Genomic DNA, 23,064 nt, shown 5'->3' on the forward strand with positions numbered 1-23,064 from the left:
TAGGAGTTAACCTTTAATCCTACATTATTTCCTATCCTTTCCTGTTTCACATGTGTAACTATCACCTCCCTGATAAGAGAAATTAAACCATGCCACATTTTCTTTCTTTCCTTCCTGTTTGTCTTCTTTTTAAAAATCTTTATTGCATAGAACAGCAAACAGCAAATAGTAGTCACTGGATAAATTCAGAGTACGTTGGAGGGAGAGAGAAGGAGAGAGGGGACTTTGGGTTAATTATTCCATTCCTTTAGGTTTTAATGTCATTGTTTTAAAATAAGAAAAGATTAGACCCTGACATCTCTCTCTCTAAAAGTGGTATTTAAGCAGTCCCAAACTTTACTGGCAGAATGCACACCCGATTCAGGGTAGTCATTGCCTTTGGAGGGAGGGGAAGGAGGAGGAGGAGGAGGAGGAGGAGGAGGAGGAGTTGTTGTTGGAGGAGGAGGATCAGACTGACCACAAACAAGCAAGGACTTTAACTTTATCTGAAGCAAGAGTGAGTGAACAAATGGAAACCTGAGTCATGTCCTGGTGGCAGGCACTCAACTGCTTGTTATATGCATTCTCTGATCTTTTATAAATCTTAAACCTAAAAACAAAAGCCTATCACCTCAGCAGCCTTCCTTGGAGGAGACCAGTGGTCTTAGCTCTGAGCAGGGACTCCCCACAGAAAACAACACAGAAGTGGAGCTAGGGGCACGTGAGGGGGCAACACCTAGAGTCCAGGGCTACTTTGTGACACTGGACAAGCACATGTGACAGTGTCAGTCTCTTTCAGCCTTAGAGCAGATCTTTAAGAGGAGAAAACAGATTTCATGCAACATCCTAGAAAGCAAACGTGAGAGCTAAAAGGAGAATTACTAGCCAGGGTGCCACATGATTCCAAAAGGTCATTTGGTTTGTGATTTCCAAACATTTGTCTTGTCATTCATTACCCCGAATCTTGCATATATTACAGACAGGCTCTTCAAATCTGAGCTCATGTCTTCTCTGGATAAATGTTAGTCATCACCTGCATTAGCCCATGTGTTTGGACTTTGTTTTTTCCAAAAGTGAGGATCCAAGTTTCTCCTGGTTGGTTGTGGGGACTCTGCTCCTGCCAGCTGGCTCCACAGCCAGCGCCTTCAAGGTGCCTGATTTCGTAGGCTTCTAACCTTAATTGACTCTTCCCAGGTGACCACACTTCTTTGCCAGGTCTCTCAAAACATATCTAAACTGATGCTCTTTATTTGCAGTAAAGGCTGCTGAGGACTGTTAGGAACACCTTAAGTTTGGGCTGTGTGCCTCCCCTGATGGCCTGCAGCTTTCCTAGAGGGTGGACTGCAGGATTTTATTCTGTTTAAAACCTCCTCTACATGAGTATAATGCCCTCCATTCTGCCGTTGCCCAGTAAATGTTTCAGACTCTTCTTTCTAATCATATTTTTTTTTAAAGGAAGAAGAGTCTAGCAATAATCCTTTACTTTGCAAATGAGGGAACAGAAACCTTAAGTAATAGGTGATTCGCGCAATGTCAGGCAGCTATCAGATTTTATTTCTAAGAGGTGATTCACTGTCAGATACACTATAAATTTTTAAAGTCTTTTTAAAAAGACCACAACACACTAAATAGATACATCCCGATCTCTGAAATAATAACATAGAAAAAAAAAAACCCAACTACAGAGCCAAGGAAATAAAGTATTTAGCTTCAACATTGACAATACAAGCCAAGTTTCCTAACTTCTAGGTCCAGAATATTTCTTCTAGATCAGTCTGCAGTGTTTTTTTTTTTTTTTACCCCTTCATAAGATAGAAGCGTCTTAATAAGTCTATTATTAGCAACATATGGCACTTATACAGCAACTTCATTAAACAATACTAATATTGGTTGTTTCATAGGGTTTTATCAAGAATTTGAGTTTTTTGACCACCACAAATAATTAGGTCTGATTTCAGGAAATCAACTTAATTTTCCTGTTGGTGGAGAAGCTAAACTAACACTAGTCTCGGTCTCATGTTGTTTCTGAAAGTTTGAAAAGTCCACATGTTTTAAGAGCATTGATTATGAATAGACTATTTCATTTAATAATGTGTATAATATGATCAAGCAACTTGCAGAATTTTGCTTGAATTCTGTTAGGAGGAATTCAATACCCTATTAGGAGGATCCTATAGGAGAAGATATAGATATACCCAAGTGTTTATGTTATTTTTCCTAATGTACTGTCATGGGGGCTTTATACCAAGTTAAAATAGATGTCACTGTATTATAGACAGGTTTTTAAAGGAAATTCAGTCAAAATGGGATTATATATAGGAGAAATAATTGATGATGTTATTTTTAAGAGTAAAAAAATAAATGAAATGACACTATCAGCAAGTAATGAGTAAACTGGAGAGGATGTGGAAAAGAGTGATAGGACAAGGGTTTTGAGACCATATTATTAATGTAGAAAAGAAATGATGAGACCTCAATCTGAATGGATGAGGAGAAAAGAGTTGACAGCATGGATTGTGAGATGATAAGAACAGACCAAAAAAGACAACATCAGAAAGTATGGAGATAAAGTAAGATTACAGCTATCAGTGCATCCAGGTTTTCCATCAGGTACCTGGCTGGTTGGTGGGACTATATCCCTAAGGAAGGCAATCTGGAGGAGCAGCATTGTGAACGTATTCCATGTTGGCTGACTGTGGAACACGCAGAGTAAGGTCTGCACAGATAACAAAAAATGTAAACCTGGGGCCCAGGAGAAAGATCTGGACTGGGGAAGCAGATTTTGAGAGTTGTTAACATAGGTGGCTTTGGAACTCAGAAAGAGAAGGCTAAGAACAGATGTTAGAAAAGTTAAGAGTTTAATGTTTAAGGAATAAACAGAGAACCCCCCAAAACAATTGAGAAAGGATGTTCAGAAGGCTGGGGGGAGAACAAGGAGAAAGAAGACTCTCAAAATCAAAGAAAGGAGCGGCATGGTGTTTATGCAAATGAGAGAGTAAGTAAGAGGATGGCAGTAAGGATGTGGCAATTAGGAGATTGTTTCCGTGCCATATTGGAGGCAGTAGCCTGCCTTCAGAAATTTTTTCCAAGTGAACAGAACTAAGGAAGTGGAGACGGAGAGGAAGGGAAGGAGGGTAAAGGGATATGTGTATGTTTGACAGAGAGGCAGAGACAGCAGAGACTGGCCTGTGGAATAATTTTATTATAAAAAGATAGAGATAGGATATTAGCAAGAGGGACATGAACTAAGAGAGGGTTAGAGAATGTTTTAGATGTGAGAGTCTAAAACCTATTTACTAGCTGTAGGGAGGGAGTCAGAAATATTGGCAAGAAAGGAAATATTGACACAACAGTGAAGCAAGGTCCTAGTCTTGGAAGACGCAGAAGGGAATGGGCCTCAGAGCACAGGTAGGAGACTAAAAGGTATCACATTAGAATTGAGGATAGAGCCTAGGGTCATATTTTAGGACAAAGGGACACATCCAATTCCAATATCAAGTCAAAACCTGCCAGAGCTCTAGTTCTTGAAGAAATTGCCAGTGGAGCCCATCTCAGGATGGAGTAAGAATGAATACACATTGCAGGGAAAGGAGGGTAAGAGATAGGAGAGCCAGCAAGAGTGAAAATGAGATGGACATGAGGGGAGTGATGAGGCAAGTGGGATGGGGACCGGGGACAGGGTCTCACTAAGAGGGTGGACAGTGAGAGGGAGGGACGGCCAGCCATCAGCCTGCTATGTTAGTTTGCCATTTACATCATTTACATCAATAGGTGTACATTTCCTCCATGGAAATGAGGGGCCTGCATCCTGGCGTTGGACTGCATCTCCTGATGAGAACAAAGGTGAGAAGACTCCCAACTTCCCACTTCCTTCTGGTACAGAGCTACCCAGAGGCATCCTTCCCACACTAGCTTGACTCCCCCTTCACTGGCTTGCTGTGTAAGCACCCTGCATATGAATCCCACAGCCTCCTTTCCACCAAGAGGAATATATCTCTGCTGCCAGTTATCCAAGTTATTGGCAATCAGGGAACAAATTTTCATGGTACAGAAAGAAGTTTTAAGGAAAGGGTACACAGGGCTTCTTTTCTACTGGAAAAAAAAAAAAGCTAGAATATTGTTATAAGAAACCAGCTCCAGTGAGTAAACAACCTGTGTGTTGACATTACTTTATTAATGCATTTAGAATGACAAAAAGTGACTTCATGCAGGACATTAATATGCTTATTTGCTTAATGAACCATTACTGGATATAATCAGTTGGTCTGACTAAATAATGTGTCCTTGGTTTTATTGCCCCACTCACATTTATATCTTAGAAATCTTAACCTAACTGAATATGCCCAGAAAGAATAAAGGAACATGAGTGCCAACATTATTAGTCCTGTAAAAGATAAGGATTTTTTTAAAAACAGTATAATTGATGCCTTTCATTGAAGAAAAATTTGAGATTTCTTTTTTAGCCTAACATTTGGCATAGCATTCATTTGGTCAACAAGTATTTATTGGGCATCTATTGTATGAAAGATGAAGCACAGTTTTGAGTCATAAGTGGGACACAACATTTATTTAGACACAGATCATGTTCTCAAGGAAGTTCAATCTGTTAGGAGAGTTAAGGTAAATGCATAAATAATTATTAACAATGTAAAATGTAATCAGCTCCAAAGAAAGAATCCATTATCCTGAGATTTCAGGAGAGGAACAGACTAGAATGTATGCCCATGTTTAGCTTCCCAAGACTGGCCTAAGAGAGCAACAGAGCAGGGTTGCCGAAGAGTTATGAATTTAGTAGAACCTGGGAAATGCACCTGCTTTCTACATTTCCCAACCCACCTGTTCACAGATGTGTAGTGTGCCTCACGTTCATTCCACAGAAAGATGCAATGCTTAAAATGTAAGTCCTTCTTGGAGGTGGAAACCCATTGACTTAGAGTTCACACAAATGTATAAATAACTAGACTTTTCTCTAAGAACAGATTTTGATAGAAGAGAAGAAGGAAGGCCAGAAGTAAATGCTGTAAGGGGTAATGAGGCAACAGAGAAAAGAAATACAGACACAGTAACAGAAATAAGACTTCTGGGATCATTTGTTTTACAGGATTGCCTAGGGGTAGGCTTGGGAACAATCTGAGAATCGAAAGGTTTGGACAGATTCACATTACATGTTTGGATTCTTGTAATTATACCTTTATTTATTTATTTTTGTAATTATGCTTTAAGATAAAGGTGGGTGTGCATGCACAGGTATATAAGTATGTTTTTGTATTTATGTGTGTGTGTACATTATATATGTACATGACAGAGCTATTAATATAAATGCAGATATGTTTGTTCAGACTAAAATCTATTAGGAACATTTATTGTTTAAAACTTCAATCTTGCCTTGGTGCTTCTGCAAAGAGAGCCAGGGTGAGAAGGTCTAGAGATAAGGGCTAGAAGCTCAAGTCCTTTGCAAGCTTCACTATCTTGCTCAGAGGCACCCTAGGAGAGCCTAGCTGAGCCTCAGTTTCCCTTTACGTGGTGCTTGGTGTTATAAATCCAAACCATTTTGGATACACTTTTCTTATGCCCTCCCCTCCACAACTACTAGACTGCTTCACCTGTCATAATCTGTTAACATCATTTGTTTCTCAGGTCCCTCTAACTTCCTGGGTAGTGATAACAGAGGCAGAGGGGCTTGCTGTCCCTCATTCTGTGTTGTAAGTGCCTTGGAGGTCCCTCAGGCACCTCCACTTTAACTGGAGCAAACTTAGCTCATTATTTTCCTCAAAATACCCCACCCTGGGGCACCTGGGTAAGTCAGTCGGTTAAGCATCCACCTCTTAATTATTGGCTCAGGTCATGATCTCACAATTTGTGAGATTTGCCTCCTATAGCCTCCATCTCAGCAGATGGTGTTTCAGTTCACTCCAAATCCAAGTTAGAAATCTAGCTGGTTAAGTTCCAATCCATCCAGTCACTAAATTCTACCCCAGAAATGACTTCTACTCTATGCCTGGTTTCATTCCGACCACCCTGTGTTAGTTCAGGGCCTCATTACCTCTCTTGCGGACCATCACAGGATCTCACAGCTCCGCTCTAATCTCCTGTCCTCCTCCTCCTTCTACTTCTCCTTTGTGCTGCAACAGGGTTATTCCCCATGCAAACCAAACATGACCATACGACCCTCACTTTAGAAACTCCTCTGCTTTCTCCTGGCTGCCTGGCCTACAGATGAAGTTCAAGCTCCTTCACCTGCCACATGACGTGTGTAATGTCCAGCTGTAACACTCACCATTCTTCCACACACATCTTAGGCTCCAGTTAGACTGAACCTGTCCTAATGCCTTAAAATGCCATGCCTTTTGGAATCCCCCTTTGCCCACATGTTCCCTCTGCTGGAAATACCCTTCCCCCTACCCTTTTCTTGAAAAACTACTACTTATCCTTAAAACTCAGCTCAATGCCATTTCCTCTGTAAATTCTTCCTTTACTCTGAAATTAACTGCAACATCTTTTGTGCCTCACCCACAGCTCTGCTAAAGTTCTTAATAATTCTTGCATGTTCCATATTCCTGATAGGCCATGGACTTCTCTTGGGCAAAAACTGTGTCTTAAGAGCCACCACCTCATACAGTGGTAAATGATCAATATGTACTATGGAATTCATTGATTACAAGGAGAGTTCAGGGTTTAAGTGCCACTTGCTGAATCAAACCTGAGTTTGCTCTCATATAGGAAATCTTCAGAAGGGGACAGATTGAGTAGGGAAGGGACAAAGTGGTAAGTCACACAAGCAGGCAAGGCCCCAGGAGCATTCTATGCTCAGGAAGAGATAAACTGTGTACTTTCTTGTCTGTAATTTACTTTTAAATGCTCAGTGAAGACCAGAATCGGCAAATCCCATGGGCCAAATCCAAGTTTTCGTCTGTTTTTAGAAACAACTTTTATCTGAATGTAGCCACGTTGGTTCACTTAAGTATTGGCTATGGCTGCTTGTGCACTTCAAAGGCAGGGCTGAGTAATTGCAAAAGAGATCAAATGACATGCAGAACCAAAAATAAATAAGTAAATAATTTTACTATGTCGCCCTTTACAGAATTTGCTGACCCCTGATATAGACCATATGGTATAAATGTGTATGTGAATTTCAATCTGCAATCCAGGGGCACTCTATTGCTCTCACTGGAATTACTCATCTTGGAGTCAGTATTTAATCAAATAAAAATATATTAGAGACTTTTATAACCTTTTTTGAACAGAGTATAAAAATCCAGTGAGTCCTATAGTCTGTCCCCTTAGGAATGGCAACCTAGGCCATCTGAATGGTTCTGGGTCCAGCTAGTAATCTGGAGGTTTCTCAGGGCCTTAGTCCAACTAGATAGTTAATTGAATCCTGATGCTAGGATATTGCTGCATTTGCTAATAATGAATATTTCATGTCCTTTCATTAAAGCACAGCACAGAGACTTCACTGAGCTCACAGAATAGGGGTATGACACCTGTGTGCCTCTTGCTAGGAGATGTCCATATGTGTGGTAGGGATCAGTCAGCCCTGCTTCGATTGTAACTTGGTGGGGAAGAGACCACAGCACTCCTTTACCAGTAATTATGGCAGGCTGTCTAATTTTCACCTAAAAGAACCGAAAGCTATTGCTCCTGACCTGATCGGCTGAGGTCAGTGCCCAGAAGCTTGCTATGGGGACTGTCATATTTGTCTCAGCACATTCAGGGGGCAGTTCTTTCTCGCACATGTGATTGAGGAACTCTAAAACAGAGCATCCACCTTGTACCATAGAGATGCTTAGCCTCCCACCCCATCCCCACTCTGAGCACAGGAGGTGGAAGCTAAATGAGCAAGAGCAGGGCTTGGAACATGGAAAATGGCAGGTTGAGCATGTGCACACGTAGAAGAAACTTGCGAGGATGCAGAGTGGGGAGCATATACACAGAAGGATGAGGGGGACTTGTGACCTGTACGAAAGGATCCACAGAGCAAGGCAACAGGGTGATTAAAATAGTGTAGTGTTAATCTGTCCTAGTAGTGTGCACGATTTCTTTGGTGGTAGCTGGGGTACACTACAAAAAGATTACTTGTAGCACTCAATAAATAATTACTTATAAAATATGGAAACATTTTTAAAAATCATATTCATGTTCACAAGCCCCAGAGCTATTTCAGAACCAGATATATGAAGACAAAAGTACTACTATTTATAGTCAAGGACCTGAAAATACATATCCCTCCCTCAGTTGATTCTTGCCACTGCAGGGCAAGATGGTCTTTGATGTAAAGCAGAATACACAATTTGAAGCTAGGCACAAATTAGGCATGGCAGTTACTCACGGACTCTGAAATTTCTTCCTGAGGCTCTGGAGTGGATCCACCAAGTTCTTCCCCTGATATCCCCAACCCAGGTTGAAGTAGTGGAGAACCCAAAACTTGAATGAGGTAGGAATCAAAATCCTCACACTTCTTTTTAAACACTTTTTGCTTCAGGGTGTCTTTTAAAAGAGAAGTATAAAAGGGGGGGGGAGAGTGGGAACAAAATATGTTTAAAGAGATCTTCCATACTTTGCTTAAAATAAACAGACAGTTTCATATCACTTGAAGTCAACTGCTCGGTGAACTAAGTTTTAAAGCATTTGGGCCTCACCTATAAGAGGCCATCTAAAATAATTCAATTTGGGGCGCCTGGGTGGCTCAGTCGGTTAAGCCCAACTCTTCGTATTGGCTCAGGTTATGATCTCATGATTCGTGGGTTTGAGCCTCACATCGAGCTCTGTGCTGGCAGCGTGGAGCCTGCTTAGGATTCTCTCCCTCTCTATATACATATTTTTTTCATGTTTATTTATTTTTGAGACAGGGAGAGACAGAACTCAAGTGGGGGAGAGGCAGAGAGAGAGGGAGACACAGAATCCCAAGCAGGCTCCGGGCTCTGAGCTGTCAGCACAGAGCCCCATGCAGGGCTTGAACTTGCAAACCACAAGATCATGACCTGAGCTGAAGTCGAATGCTTAACCGACTGAGCCACCCAGGTGCCCCTCTCTCCCTCTCTCTTGCTACCCCTCCCCTATTTGCACTGTTTCTCTCAAAACAAATAAACTTTCAAAAATAATAAGATAAAATAATTCAATTTAATTTAATAACATACAACAACCTAAAGTACACAAAAGGATGACTTAAATCCTTGCTATCCAAAGCATCAGTTAGCTGAACTATTCTGTGGAAGGGGCAAGTTCTACCCATAAGAAGTATAATAGCCAGTCATCTCTGGTTTTAGGGATAGCAAAAGGCCAGCCAGTCCAAAAATATATCCCTCATTGGCTGGAATGAAGTCTAACTCCTTTGGTTAAGATGATAAAGTTCTTAATTATCAAAACGTAATATGTCTGAAATGTGTAATATTTATGGCCATTCTAACACATTAATAGCCCAGTGAGATTGACTATGTCAGATAAACCCACCAGTTACCCTGCAGTGTGTGTTAAGGAAATGAAACCCCAGGTTCGAAAGGCCTGGAGAAAGGGAGAAAGTGAAAGTAAGAAGGTTCTGAGTGAGGCATGCTATTCTTCTGGTGAGCTATGCTAGGACCCAGAGTAGGCCAGGAGCAGCATGAGGCAAAGAAAGTCTGTGTTAGGCCACGTCAGACCCCGCTCCAAGATGGGTGGAGAAGGAAAGAGGGAGCCAAACCTAAGACTGCAAACAGATTAAGCATATGTTTTACTTACTTCCTAAGCTGGAATGAGTTATCAGTTTCCAAAGAGTTGGAATATTGCTTGTGAAACAATACTGACCCTACTGCAATTGTAGATGAGTTAGTGTCTTAGAATGACTCACTGAAAAATATCAGTTCATTTTAAAGAGTAAAGTAATAGAGGGAAGCCCATCAGAGTAGCATGATGAATATTCACAATGTTGTACTTTGAGATAAACTCCTGGGGCACATGGGTGGCTCAGCTGGTTAAGCATCCAACTCTTGATATTGGTTCAGTTCATGATCTCATGGTTTTTGAGATCGAGCCCCACATCAGGCTCTGCACTGACAGCATGGAGCCTGCTAGGGATTTCTCTCTCTCTCTCTCTCTCTCCCCCTCCCCATCTCTCAAATAAATAAACTTAAAAAAGAAAAGATAAACTCCTGATATCCACCTGTTTATTCTTCATTATCTTCATATTTTGTTAAGAGCAGAGAATAGGAAATAGAACAGAGACTAGAATAGAATAATCCCAGTTATTGTATTTCTCATCTCTTTAGATTACCATAACTTTTTTTCATTCCCCGTGTACTTCTTAATTCACTTTGCTTCCATGGTTATTTTCTGCCTTGCTATTGGCTTACTGCATATCTTATGCAAGTTAGGTAACTTTTTGAACATTACCTTAGAATATCCCCAGTCTTACTCTTTCTTTTTAACCATATCCTCAACCATGAGCTCAGTTAACAAACTCCAAGGCCAACTCAGCACTTATTCCAAATGAATAAAGACAAGAGATTATACTCTCTAAACTGGATTGATGCTAAATGTGTTTTACCTTCCGGAGTTTATGTGTTCAATTAAATGTTGGTGTAAGCCTCATTAGCCTCCTACTGCTTTCCATTTTTGGTCAGAATAATCCAGTGATGTGGTACTTGGAGCAATAACATCAACTCCTTTCACCTGATACTGAGTCTTACCTTGCAGGGTAATGAAGTCATCAAACTGATAAACGTGCTCACTATCTGGGTCAGTAGCAATCAGATTCATTTCTTTGTGGAACATTTCGAAGTTGGGGTCATTTTTCTTCACTACCCCAATCACAAATATTTCCACATTGATGTCACTGGCTTTCTTCACCACCTCTGTCAGATTCTTTTCATCTCGGATATCTGTCTGCCCATCAGTGATGACCAAGGCCACCTTCTTTACACCTGGCCTTGCAGCTTCAAACATGTGGTTGGCTTCATGGAGCGCTGTGGCCGTGTAGGTGCCTTCCCCCAGATACTGCATGTTGTCCACAGCCAGCTTGAAGTCATCCTTGTTGGAGAACTGTGTCAAGTGGGCCACCTTCTCCACCTTATGGCTATAGTTAATTATGCCGATGCGGGCCGTAGCTAGGTCCAGAGCAACCTGGTCAGACAGAGTCTTCACAAGATTTTTGATGATCTGGAAGTTCTCCAGCCCCACGCTTTCTGAGCTGTCGATCACAAACAGCAATTCTAGAGGAGTCTCTCTGCATTTGGGCCCACAACCTAAAAGATGCATGTTGAGGTAGAAACATTGCATGAATGAAAATCAAAACTTACTGATTGGTATGAGAGAGGGGCAGGGATGAACCAGAGACCTGGATTATTACTTTCGTTCTCTGTGAGTGTTAACATAGCTAACAACTGTCCCCCTCTGGTTTCTATATCTGACTTTAAAAAAAATAGTATACTGCAAAAACAACCCCACAACCCCCCCCCACCAAAACACCGTAGAAGATAAAATAACAAACAGCTATGTGCCAATTTCTCCGATTAAAAAAATACATTTTTAAAAGAGACTGCATCCCTGTGTATGCCTTCCTGATGACATTCTTCTCCCTCTTCCTAAGAGATCACCCTATCCTCAGTTTGCTCTTTATCCTTCCAGCATTTGTATTGAAACTGAATCTGAAAGCTACTATTTTAGTCTTCAATCATATCCTTCTGTGAGATTTGCTATTTGCTCATTAGCATGAGCAGTGGGTAAAGTGATGGATTGAAAATGTTTAATCGTGGGGGAGGGATTAGGACCTGTAACTGTTCACAAGAATAGCTGTCCCCAGCTACTCAAGTTTATGTCTCAAGTCACTCACAGTGACCGCTAAGCTGGCTCAGTGAGGCCAACTGTGCATCCATACTATGAAACCTTTTAAGGAGAATGATCTCAGAATGCTGGTCAATAAACACCTTCTATTTAGGGTTTACCATTCAAAGCAATCGTTAGAGTCACCAGGAAATAAGAACTATCAGGGCTCCATTGGTTTATTCATATCCTCAGGTTGCCCAACAACCCTACCACAAAAAATCATGAGGAAACTTGGTGTTATATTTACAGGGCTTCTAAAACTCAGAAGCCACGTCTAAATTGGCCTGTCACCATACAGAGTCCCAAGTGGGTTCTTAAAGCCCAGAGGTCTTTTGGGGGACAAGCCAGTTCAGGGGTTCTCTGTAAGGAAAAACAAAGACGTTTCTGCCTCTGTCTGTTTGAAACACGCAAGTTTCTCTTATCTTCATTAGTCTATTAATCTCTTGCCTTTTGGCTAATCTCTTTTCTTCCTCTTTCTGCTAATTCTATTTTAAGTCAATCATATTTAGCCACAGAAGCATTTAGATGGAGCTCTGAAGCTCAAGATGACCTCCTGACTCTGTCGGCCTGCCTCTGAAATGAAATGCGCTCTAGAAATAGTGCTTAAAACTCCACTCAGAGAGACTTCTTGCTTCATGAAAAACACAGACAATATAATCACCAGCCAGGCTGGATTCAAATACCAGTTAGGCCCCTGTGGTTATATTTCTTTGTTGTTTTTTCCTTCCCAAGCTCAGGTAAATGTCACTGATTACAAATGAGCTCTGTGCTCACAAAAGGCCTGGCTGCCCACAGACTCCAGGGCCAGTATCTTCACTCTTCTGAACCACCTGGGAAGATGATTTCTTTTTTTAAATCAGGATTCCTATAGCCTCTCTCACTGCTTCTTGCCATTTCTCATTGACTTTTCAAAAGAGCTTCAAACGTTCCCATGAGCTGTATCATCTACATCTCCGGGTGACCACATTTATCTTGACCAACACAGAACATAGTAGGGTTGGTACTTTAAAGTGATGATTCTCTTCTTGACAGTCAAATCTTACCACATATCTCAAAAATAATTTTGATAATTTCTTCTTTCTGGAGGACAAAAGGAAAATGTATTAATTATATGACCATAATATTTCTTCCTATAGTCCTAAAAGCTATGTCTTACTACAGTCAGCATTGGTCTGTTTCCTTTTATTCTTTCACCAAAGGAAATAAATAGCCCAGGGGTTAAAAGTTGGCCACAATATATCACAACTGAAATGCGTTTGCATTGTGAAATGTTATAGCTCAGATTTTCGCAGTTCAGATTGTGGCTTAGCATTTATCAGCTGTGTGACCTTGGACATAGATGATCTAACAGTATCTGTGTCTCAGGGCTGTGATGGAGATCGAATGAGGCTATGCACACAGAACTCCTAGGATAGGGTCTAGCGCCATAAGGTACCGCTTACAAGGTGCGGGCAATGCGTGCAATCAGTTACATAATTTAACCCACATGTGCTGAGCAACCAAGACAAGTACTGGGGCCAAAAGAGAATTCATTCTACACTGTATTCCCTCTTTCTTTTCTCTACCGCTGTCCAGTTTTGCAAGTCTCCTTCCCAGCTTCCCAATACTTTGACTTTGGCACTTCCATGAAGTGTCGCCATGTTCCTAAATGCCCCTGGTCCTGCAGCCATCAGCCCCAGCAAAAGAGCCTGGGATGAGGTGGGTAGTAGAAATAAAGCTGCCAATGCTCTGCCCTGAGCAGCACATTTACGAATAACTGAGATGACGCGACAGAAGGCAGAATTCTATATTTGCCGAAGACAGGAAGGTGACAGGAATGATTAACTTAATAGAAGCCCAGAAAATCTCAACAGGAAGGAGGCATGAACCTGATCTAAGAAGATAAAAATTAAACAGTTGCAAAAGTAAAGTTTTGAAGAAAAAAATCTATACTGACAGAATTGGGGTAAAGATGACATCGTTGGTGATGTGACTTAACAGAAACACGTATGGAAAATATTCAGGGCATTTTAATTTAATTGTATTTTTAATTTAAATTGAGTAAAAGCCAATAATTCCAGTGGCTATTTAAAAAGAACTCCCAGATACAATATTATAAAATTATATAAAATGAGGAAGTCAGCAACATCACTGATATCTCTTTCGAGGGGGGTGGGGGCTTGTCATATTTTAGCACATTTAGAGAGGCATTTAATAAATCTGAAACCAGGACATGTCTAGAAAAGGCAAATGTCTATATTTATATATTTATATTATGTATTTGGAAAGGGGAAATATATGTATTTATGTTCAATTTTTTACAAGTGGAGAAAATACTTGACACCAAGTTTATGATTATAGTTTTTCACTTAACATTATTGCATAATTAATTTCCCATATTATTAAGTATTCTGAAAAACTTGAGGGGCACCTGGGTGGCTCAGTCAGTTAAGCATCCGACTTCGGCTTAGGCCATGATCTCACAGTCTGTGGGTTTGAGCCCTGCGTCAGGCTCTGTGCTGACAGCTCAGAGCCTGAAGCCTGCTTCGGATTCTGTGTCTCCCTCTCTCCCTGCCCCTTCCCTGCTCCCACTCTGTCTGTCTCTCAAAAATGACTAAACATTTAAAAAAATTTAAAAAAAGTGATTACTGAAGTCAGATGCACGACCATTTAAGGTTCTTGATTCATCCTGCCAAAGTGACATTCAGAAAAGTTGTAACAGATACCGCTAACAGCAGTCTATAAGAAAAACTGTTTTATTTTAGACACAAAATACTGGTTATTACTATTACATAATCTTTGCCATTTGATAGAACAAGAATTTGCAGTATTTTAAACTATACTTATGCAATTCTCAGTGAGGCTAAATTTTATTTCATAAGCATGTTTCCAAGTTGTATCCTCGTGTGCAAATTCTTTGTATGTTTTTTGTCCATTATTTTCTATTAAAATGTTTCTCTTTCACTGATTTATAAGAATAATTTATATATCAAAGTTGCATTCTAATGCTTTTCATTGTGCTTTTATGGCATAACTGGGTCTAAAATGCTTTAAGTACTCACATATATCAATCTTTTCCTCCTATTCTTTGCTTTTACGTGACTAAAATTGTTTTATTTTTTTCTACTCAAATTGCCCAATGACTACTTTGGCTATTTTTGCCAATGATGAAGCCATCAAATTTATATCCATCAAAAGATTCATAGTACTTCTTATTAGAAGTAGACAAATAAGTACTTTTGTAAGTGCTATGCTATTGGGTTGGAGCCAAAGAACCACTTTGGTCTGCTGGGATTTCCAGGGGTGGGAGCATGAGGGTGGGGTTGTGGTCCAGGGAGGTAGATTGTGAACAGGCTGGGGTAGGAAATGGTGGCAGGGTAGAGGGGTTGGGGGAGGAGGAGGTGGGGCAGGAACATTCCAGGCAGGGGGCAAAGTACACAAAGCACAGTGCATTACAGTACTTGAGTAAACTTAGGACTCAGGGTACATGGCAGAAAGGATGACAGGAAATGTGGAAGACAGATGAACTCTAGAAGGTCTGTGTGTCATGTTGAAGGGTGTGAATTTTATCCTGGGCAGCTAGAAGACACATGGTCCCTAGGCAGAGAAGAGATCTGATCACATTTTACTTTAAAAAGGTGATCATGGCAGCCAGTGGAGGGGGTTGAGGTTCCTAAATAGTTCAGGGGAAAAAGTGACACCAGAAAGCAGCAGTGGCAGTGGATGGGTAGGAGGGGCTGGCCTGGAGGGACCTTTCAGAGGGAAAATGAAGGGGGTTGGTGTGTAATTGGAAGAAAGGGTGAGGAAAAGGAGTCTCAAAGGAAACAAATGGTGATGGCACACTCTCAGAGGTAGGGAAGAATGGACTAGGCAGCCTGGGAGCTAATGAAAATCACCGGGCTCAGCTTGGGCCTGGCTGGGTCTGATGCATCAAGGGGACATGTGGCTGGAGATGTCCAGTAGGCAGTGAGATGTAAGGTCTGGTGCTCAAGAGAGCAGTTCAAACTGGAGGCGGATTTAAGAAAAGCCAGTGTACAGCTGACTGTTGATGGCAGATGAGATTTCATGGAGCAGAGCCTTTCAGTCTTTTTTAAACTAGTGTATCCCCATACCCCCATTTGTTAAACATATTCTTTTCCATGTTTATAATCTAAAGACAATATTTTTTCACCCTCCATCCAACTTTACTATGATATTACATTAGCCTTTTCAAACTACAACCCCCCCCCCCCCCATCCCCCTCCTTCCTTTCATGGCTATCCCTTCCTGAGAGTTTAAAGACCAGGAGAGAGAAGACTGAGGGCAGACACTGGGAAATGCAAACATGTAAGGGACAGGCAGAGAAATAGTCTTTCTGAAGCAATTTTTGGCACGAAGTATTAAAACATCGAACTCTGCCATTGGTATTTGCCTCTTAGAAGAGTAGTTTGCTAATCTGGATGAATCTACAACTGACAGCTGTTTGGGGATATATTTGGTCAGGGAGAGAGCGTGGGTGGGAAGAAGAAAGAGGCCTCCTAAGAGCAGAATTTGTGGGAGAGCAGACTAGATTTGGCACCAGACAAGCCATCTCTGGCTACAAGGGTTCTGCTACTTGTTAGCAAGGTGACTTCAGGCATATGGCTCAAACTTTCTATCTGACTTAGCATGTCTTTCATTGAAGTATAGATAACAGTACCTCACGGGGCTATCGTATGGATTAACATGGAGTCTTGGGCAAGAGAGGGTTGTGGCCTACAGTCTGTCCCCTTCTCATTGCACCCTCTCCCCACCAGTTCTGCACTGCATGGGGCCTGGGCCAGCATTCATGTAGTGAACACAGTCCTCAATTCTGAGCTCTGTCCAAATTCCCTGAAAACACTTTCCCCTTGCCCACCTTTTGGGTGGACCCATGTATACAGCTCAGTGCTGTCAGCTTTCCAAATGGGCCATTTAGGCAGGCAATTCTGGGATCCTGTGTGTCCAGAGTGTAATGGGGGGGGGGGGGGAGGCATGAGCTCAGGGTGTTCACTCTTGTTGGCCCCGAGGACTCCTCACCCAGGAAAGGGTACAGCTGAAGAAGTACTAAAGGTCCAGAGTGGGCCCTCTAAGGAGCCCCCAGGCATCTTACCCAGTAAGGGTGGTACTGATGTGAAGGAGCCTACACAGTACCGGTCACATACTAGATTCGCACTTAATGAAAATTCTCTCTTCCTTCATTCATCCTTCCCTGCTAGGCCCTTTTCTAGAATCTAGAAAGCCAAATCAGCAGAATGACACCCCCATTTCTAAGATCTCTGCCTCTTGGTTAAAAATCTTCTGCTCAATGGGAATGCAAGCTGGTGTAGCCACTCTGGAGAACAGTATGGAGGTTCCTCAAAAAACTAATTTTAGAACTACCCGATGACCCAGCAATTGCACTACTAGGCACTTATCCACGGGATACAGATGTGCTGTTTCGAAGGGACACATGCATCCCCATGTTTACAGTAGCACTATCAACAACAGCCAAAGTATGGAAAGAGCCCAAATGTCCATCGATGGATGAATGGATAAAGAAGATGTGGTATATATATACAAAGGAGTAATACTCGGCAATCAAAAAGAATGAAATCTCTAGTTCCATCCATTTGCAGCTATGTGGATGGAACTGGAGGGTATTATGCTAAGTGAAATTAGTCAGAGAAAGACAAGTATCCTATGACTTCACTCATATGAGGACTTTAAGAGACAAAACAGATGAACATAAGGGAAGGGAAACAAAAATAATATAAAAACAGGGAGGGGGACAAAACAGAAGAGACTCATAAATATGGAGAACAAACTGAGGGTTACGGGAGGGGTTGTGGGAGGGGGGATGGGCTAAATGGGTAAGGGACACTAAGGAATGTACTCCTGAAATCATTGTTTCACTATATGCTAACTAATTTGGATGTAAATTTTTAAAAATTAAAAATAAAATTAAAAAAAATTTCTGCTCAGGAGATAAAAGCCTAACTTGGCCCCAAGCATCACCATACATCATTTCGTCTGCTCAGGATCCACATATCTACTCCTATCATAGCATTTATCAAACTGCAGGTGAACATCGTTTTCTTGTCTTTCTTTCTAATGGGCTGTGAGCTCCTTGAGTTCAGAGACAGAATCTTTTATTCTAGACAATTCCCCTGGCACCTACGTCAGAGCCTGACTCAGAATACATGCCCAATAAATGTCGGTGAAATGAGAGAACAAATGAATGGATGAAGGAAGCCAGGCCCTCTCCCCATGTTGGGATAGGAGGGAGGGTATAAACCAATGAGGAATGTTCCTCTGGGGATTTGACATACATTCTCCCTGCTACTCTGGGGGAGGCATTGATGTGCACACAGCTGTTTCATGCCCATAGGCATCTGGGGGTGTCTGACTTGTGGTGAGGAAGAGCAAAGAGGAAAAGGCAAACAGGCCATAAAAAAAGTATGTGTTCTGTTTGTCATATGCCCAGCTCTCGTGTCTTACCATCACCACCTAAACTCCCACCTCCCTACACCTGGATTCACTTAGCACACCAAATAGGGTCACTGTCCTCAGACCATGACACACTGAACAATCAAAAAGAGGAAAAAAAAAAAAAAAAGAGAGAGAAGGTTCTTGTTGCTTCTCCACTCTAGGAGATGTAGTGCCTTCCAATGAGAAAGGAAGAAAAAGACTTTGCCACAGAATTTCTAAAACTTTCCCACCCCGTGGGACGTTAATGAGTCAGCTTTTTATTTGCAATGGTGCGGGGAGAATAAGGAAAAGTTTGTCGTTGCCTCACAAGTTCTCTGGAATAAGTGAATCCGTATCTTAAAGTAGTCCCCATTTTGTGATGGCTGTTCTCGGAGTACTTCCTAAAGGAGCCAGTCAAGGAAACAGAACTCCCATTCCGGAACGTGAAGGATCACATAGATTAAAAGTTACCTGGTCGGGTGGCTTCTTTGAAACAGCTCACCTCCTTGTTACCATGTCTAGCAGGGGTCAGAGGGAAGTAGCGGCATATCCCCACGAGGCTGGGTAAGGGTTGTCTGGTGTTATTTCTCCCTCACGCTCAGATCAGTTACCTCATGCCCAGTCAACACTGGGCTTGTAGCAGTGATATCATTTAAAAAGCAACTGGAGCTCTGCGTCCAAAGAATTCATGCTTCTGAAGCTGAAACATGAATGTAATAATTTTGCAAATGTAAACCCTCAATTACCCTCTAGGATGGATACTCACAGTAAGTCCTGCGTCTCCCTTTGGTCCTTGTAACCCCTACTTAGTGGAAGAAGAGTAACAGTCAGTGTAGGTTGGAACAAGCTAATGTATAAAATTACACTAAGACTTTAAAAATCACTTCTTGCCTGTTTCCCTGGAGATCCGGGCTCCCCAATTTCACCTTTATCGCCTTTCTTTCCCATAGCGCCCCGTTCTCCATGCTCTCCCTTTGTAATATAGTGAAAAAATAAGTATAGAACGTAAATATTAAAGCCAAACTCTAAAATTTGGTTCGTTTGCAAGCGGCATCTCTTAAAGACCTGTGGGGCTTGTTGATACAAATATACTACTGGAAAAAAATGGCAAGCATTATATTTATATCCCCACCCCCACCCCCCAGGTACCATAATCTAATTCATGATGAGCCAGGGGTCTCAAGGTGAGGAGATCTTGAGTTACTATCAGATCGGCTGGCTACCTTCGGGAAGTTCAACTATTATAACATTCTAACCAGGGTTATCCAGTGTTTTCTATGTGGTATGTTGTAAGGATTTGTTCCTTTATCAGCTGGCTTTTAAGGATGAAAAAATGAGATTTTATGAAGTAAGCATGTTTATAGTTAGGAAAGGAAATGCATAAGGAACTGCTTTCAAATGGATTGTTTCCTCTGAGAGCTGTCAGGATGAATGACCAGTAGAAGTGTTCTTCTAAAGTTTATGTTAAGCTGTTGAGATCTTAAACCTAAGCGTTCCTCTAAGGCCCTGAAATGCTTACCTTCTGGCCAGGGAGGCCATGGCCTGTCATGCCTTTTGGCCCTGGAAAACCTTGAGGTCCTTGCTCCCCCTACACACAATATAAAGAAGGGATCATCCCATTAATTTCCCAAGATAACTCAGAAAATTCTTTGGGTCATATATACACTTACAGTTTCAGAACAGCCTTATAACATTATCTAAATTGCAGGGGAGGGGTGCCTGGGTGGCTCAGTCAGTTAAGTGTCTGGCTCTTGATTTTGGCTCAAGTTGTGATCTCCTTAGTGAGTTTGAGCCCAGTGCATCGGGCTCTGCACTGACAGTGCAGAGCCTGCTTGGGATTCTCTGTCTTCTTTGCTCTGCTCTCTGTCCCTCCCTCTCCCCTCTCAAAAATAAATAAATAAACATTTAAAAAAAAACAACAAAACAAATCTGGAGGGGACTATGTATGTCAGATGGGCTCGATTCTTTGCTAGGAAAAATTTAACTTCTGAATCTGGGGTAGAAGTGAAGGAGCTGATTTATAGCATTTGCCTATTTCTGTGTTGTAATTACTCCCACCTTGGCCAATTTCAAACTATGAACATTATATCAATCAGTTCACACATAACAAGCAGCTGTTATTTCAGTTGTGATATTAATGGTGATTTTTATAAACTTCTCTACATTTTTCTATATTTTTTGATATGCTAAAAGCATTTATTATCTTAATAATGGAGGAAATGAGGATATAATAGCATCTCTACCCAATGAATGTCAAAGAGCTGTTTATATAATCACCATATACTGTTAGTTCCAGCCCTGATAATTTTTTACTATGAATCTATTTATCTAAATTTAGTACCTCCTTAATTCAGAAAATAAAAATGTATTCATTTCAAGGACTTTAACTGCCCCCTCCTGCACCTTAACATTATCTCCTGTCCCCTGCCCCCTGCTCCCTAAACCACACAGATTTAAAGGGCTTTCATGATGTCGAGCATGAAACAGAATAACCCCTGTTCAGTATACAGTCATAGTTCTGATGCTGCTTAACTCTGAATCATTATTAGCAATGAGTCTGTGGCAAAGCTTTGTGGATTCTCCTGGTCAGGAGCTCCGAGGATTTCACCTGCTTACCTTGAATATCTTTCTCAAAGGTATACTGACCACACCTACTAGAACTGCTGGGATTCTTAATGAAAACCTCAGACTATGAAATGAGAATCAAGAATAGGGGTAGGAGTAAAATATGCATTTTGCCATGGCCTTCTAGGACTTGAGAGCCACTGCTCCAGAAGGCAAGATAGCTTGCTTGGAGACCATTGTAACTTTGAGTAGTGGCATTCCTCAGCCCCCCTTCCTAGCTCATTGGCTTTCAAGCTTTTTAAAATCAACAGAACCCTTTCTTTCAAAAAGTATTAATAATGAAATATTTCAGACACATAAAATTTATACTGAAGAAGGCAAACACTCACCTATATACCACCATATTAAAAAATGAAATGGTGCAGATAGCACTGAACCCCTGATGTACCCAATCCCATGCTCTTAACAAGAGGGGAAATCTTTTCTGAAACTGACATGCATCACTCATATCCATGTTTTTATGCTTTAACTACATATATATATATTCTAAGACAATGGATAATATTTAACATTTTAAACTTCAAATAAGTGATATATTTATGCATTCAATTGTATTCTAAAACTTTTTAAAGCTTGGTTATTTATTTTGAGAGAGAGTGTCTGTGCTTGGGGAAGGAGCAGAGAGAGAGAATCCCAAGTAGGCTCCACACTGTCAGTGCAGAGCCCAACATGGGGTTCACATACACAAACCATGAGATCATGATCTGAGCCAAAACGAAGAATGGGATGCTTAACCGACTAAGCCACTCAGGCACCACACATCCAGTTTTTCTTAAAAAAAATTTTTTTAATGTTTATTTATTTTTTTGAGAGAGAGAGACACACACACACACACACAGTGTGAGCGGGGGAGGGGCAGAGACAGTGGGAGTCACAGAATCCGAAGCAGGCTCCAGGCTCTGAGCTGTCAGCACAGAGCCCGATGTGGGGCTTGAACTCATGAACCACTAGGTCATGACTTGAGCTGAAGTTGGATGCTCAACTGAGCCACCCAGGAGCCCCTCCAATTTTTATTTTAAATATCAGCATTATCTGTTGGAAATTTGTCTGTGTACCTATACATAGTTCTAGTTTGTTAATTTTCTCTGCTGTACAGTACGCCATTAAATAACTCGACTATAATTTATTCATTACCTAGTGATGGATATGGTTGTTTCCAATATTTCCCAGTTACAAATAACACTTCAATAAATACGCTCTTATATATCTTTGCATACTTGTACATAATCCCTAAAAGGGAAACTTTTCATTAAAACAAATCTTATATAGAGGGTACAAAATAAGATGAATATAATTGGAGACTCCTTTTGAAATGCGCAACTTTTGTTGGACCCAAGACTTGGCTAAACTTCTAGGTCCTTTTCATCTCTGCCATGTATTTCTAAATGCAAGGCAGGTATGGGGTTACAGTTTTGCCTCCTCAATTCATCTCCAGAGGACTTAGACCAAGTTCCTTACAAAGGTCAGATTGCAGAGAACTCATTTGCTGAAGGTCTTTTTCATCTTGGTAACTGTTGAGCCAAGCACAGTGCTATGGTAGAGTGGGCCCACAGTAAAGGCTTGTGCAGTATTGTGCGTCTCAGGCCTGAGGACACCCACCCCAGAAGAAGGAGTGGTGCCTCTGTTCGTTCTGTTGGTTGCTTCAGTGGTGATAGGAGACAGGCAGAGATCGCTGGTCTTCTATACTCCATTCACATTCAAGAGAGAATAGTCTTTTCTCACCCAGGAAATATGGTGGTATTGAGAGCCCCAGAACCTTGGATAGGGATGGTGTCACTTAAATAAGCCTGAGACAGTAAATCCACATTCAGATTCAAGCAGGAGAAAGGAGAGGAGAAAAATCTGTTCTGTTTCCGAAGATTACACAGCTAACACAGGTCTGAAGAGGAATAGACAGGAATATGTGGAACACAGACCAGCCTCATTACACTTGCTGAAAAATGTGCTCTAAGAGTGGATGTGCAGCCTCATCTTGAATATGAAGGATAGAAGGGTCTGTCTACATACAGACTGGATGGCCAGCTCACAGAGTCGTAGGCAGGGTGGTGGGAAGATGCCTGCCTGAGATTCTGCCATTCTCTGTTCTAATTAAAAAGAAAATAAGAACCAAAAGTTATATGAAATGTATCATCTTAAGACAGGTGTGTCGGTAAGGGATACTTTGGCATAGATTAGTTTTCTCATATTTTTTTGTGGGCGTGAAGGAAGACATCTTTATTCGACCAGGTAACTGGTTGA

At 41.3% G+C, this 23,064-nt stretch overlaps 1 protein-coding gene across 1 annotated transcript in view; it reads right to left on the minus strand.

Moving 5' to 3' along the window:
- COL28A1 (collagen type XXVIII alpha 1 chain) overlaps positions 1-23,064 on the minus strand; it is a 175,474-nt gene that overhangs the window by 7,320 nt on the left and 145,090 nt on the right. The window contains exons 28-33 of the mRNA XM_078442134.2: positions 19,721-19,789; positions 19,093-19,173; positions 18,968-19,003; positions 12,819-12,855; positions 10,641-11,195; positions 8,309-8,466 (exon numbers count right to left, since the gene is read on the minus strand). Of these exons, the coding sequence (XP_078298260.2) occupies positions 8,309-8,466; positions 10,641-11,195; positions 12,819-12,855; positions 18,968-19,003; positions 19,093-19,173; positions 19,721-19,789 (936 nt within the window). The remainder of the gene's footprint in view (positions 1-8,308; positions 8,467-10,640; positions 11,196-12,818; positions 12,856-18,967; positions 19,004-19,092; positions 19,174-19,720; positions 19,790-23,064) is intronic.

This window comes from Panthera onca, chromosome A2, assembly GCF_046562875.1.
Source record: "Panthera onca isolate mPanOnc1 chromosome A2, mPanOnc1 haplotype 2, whole genome shotgun sequence".
NCBI lineage: Eukaryota > Metazoa > Chordata > Mammalia > Carnivora > Felidae > Panthera > Panthera onca.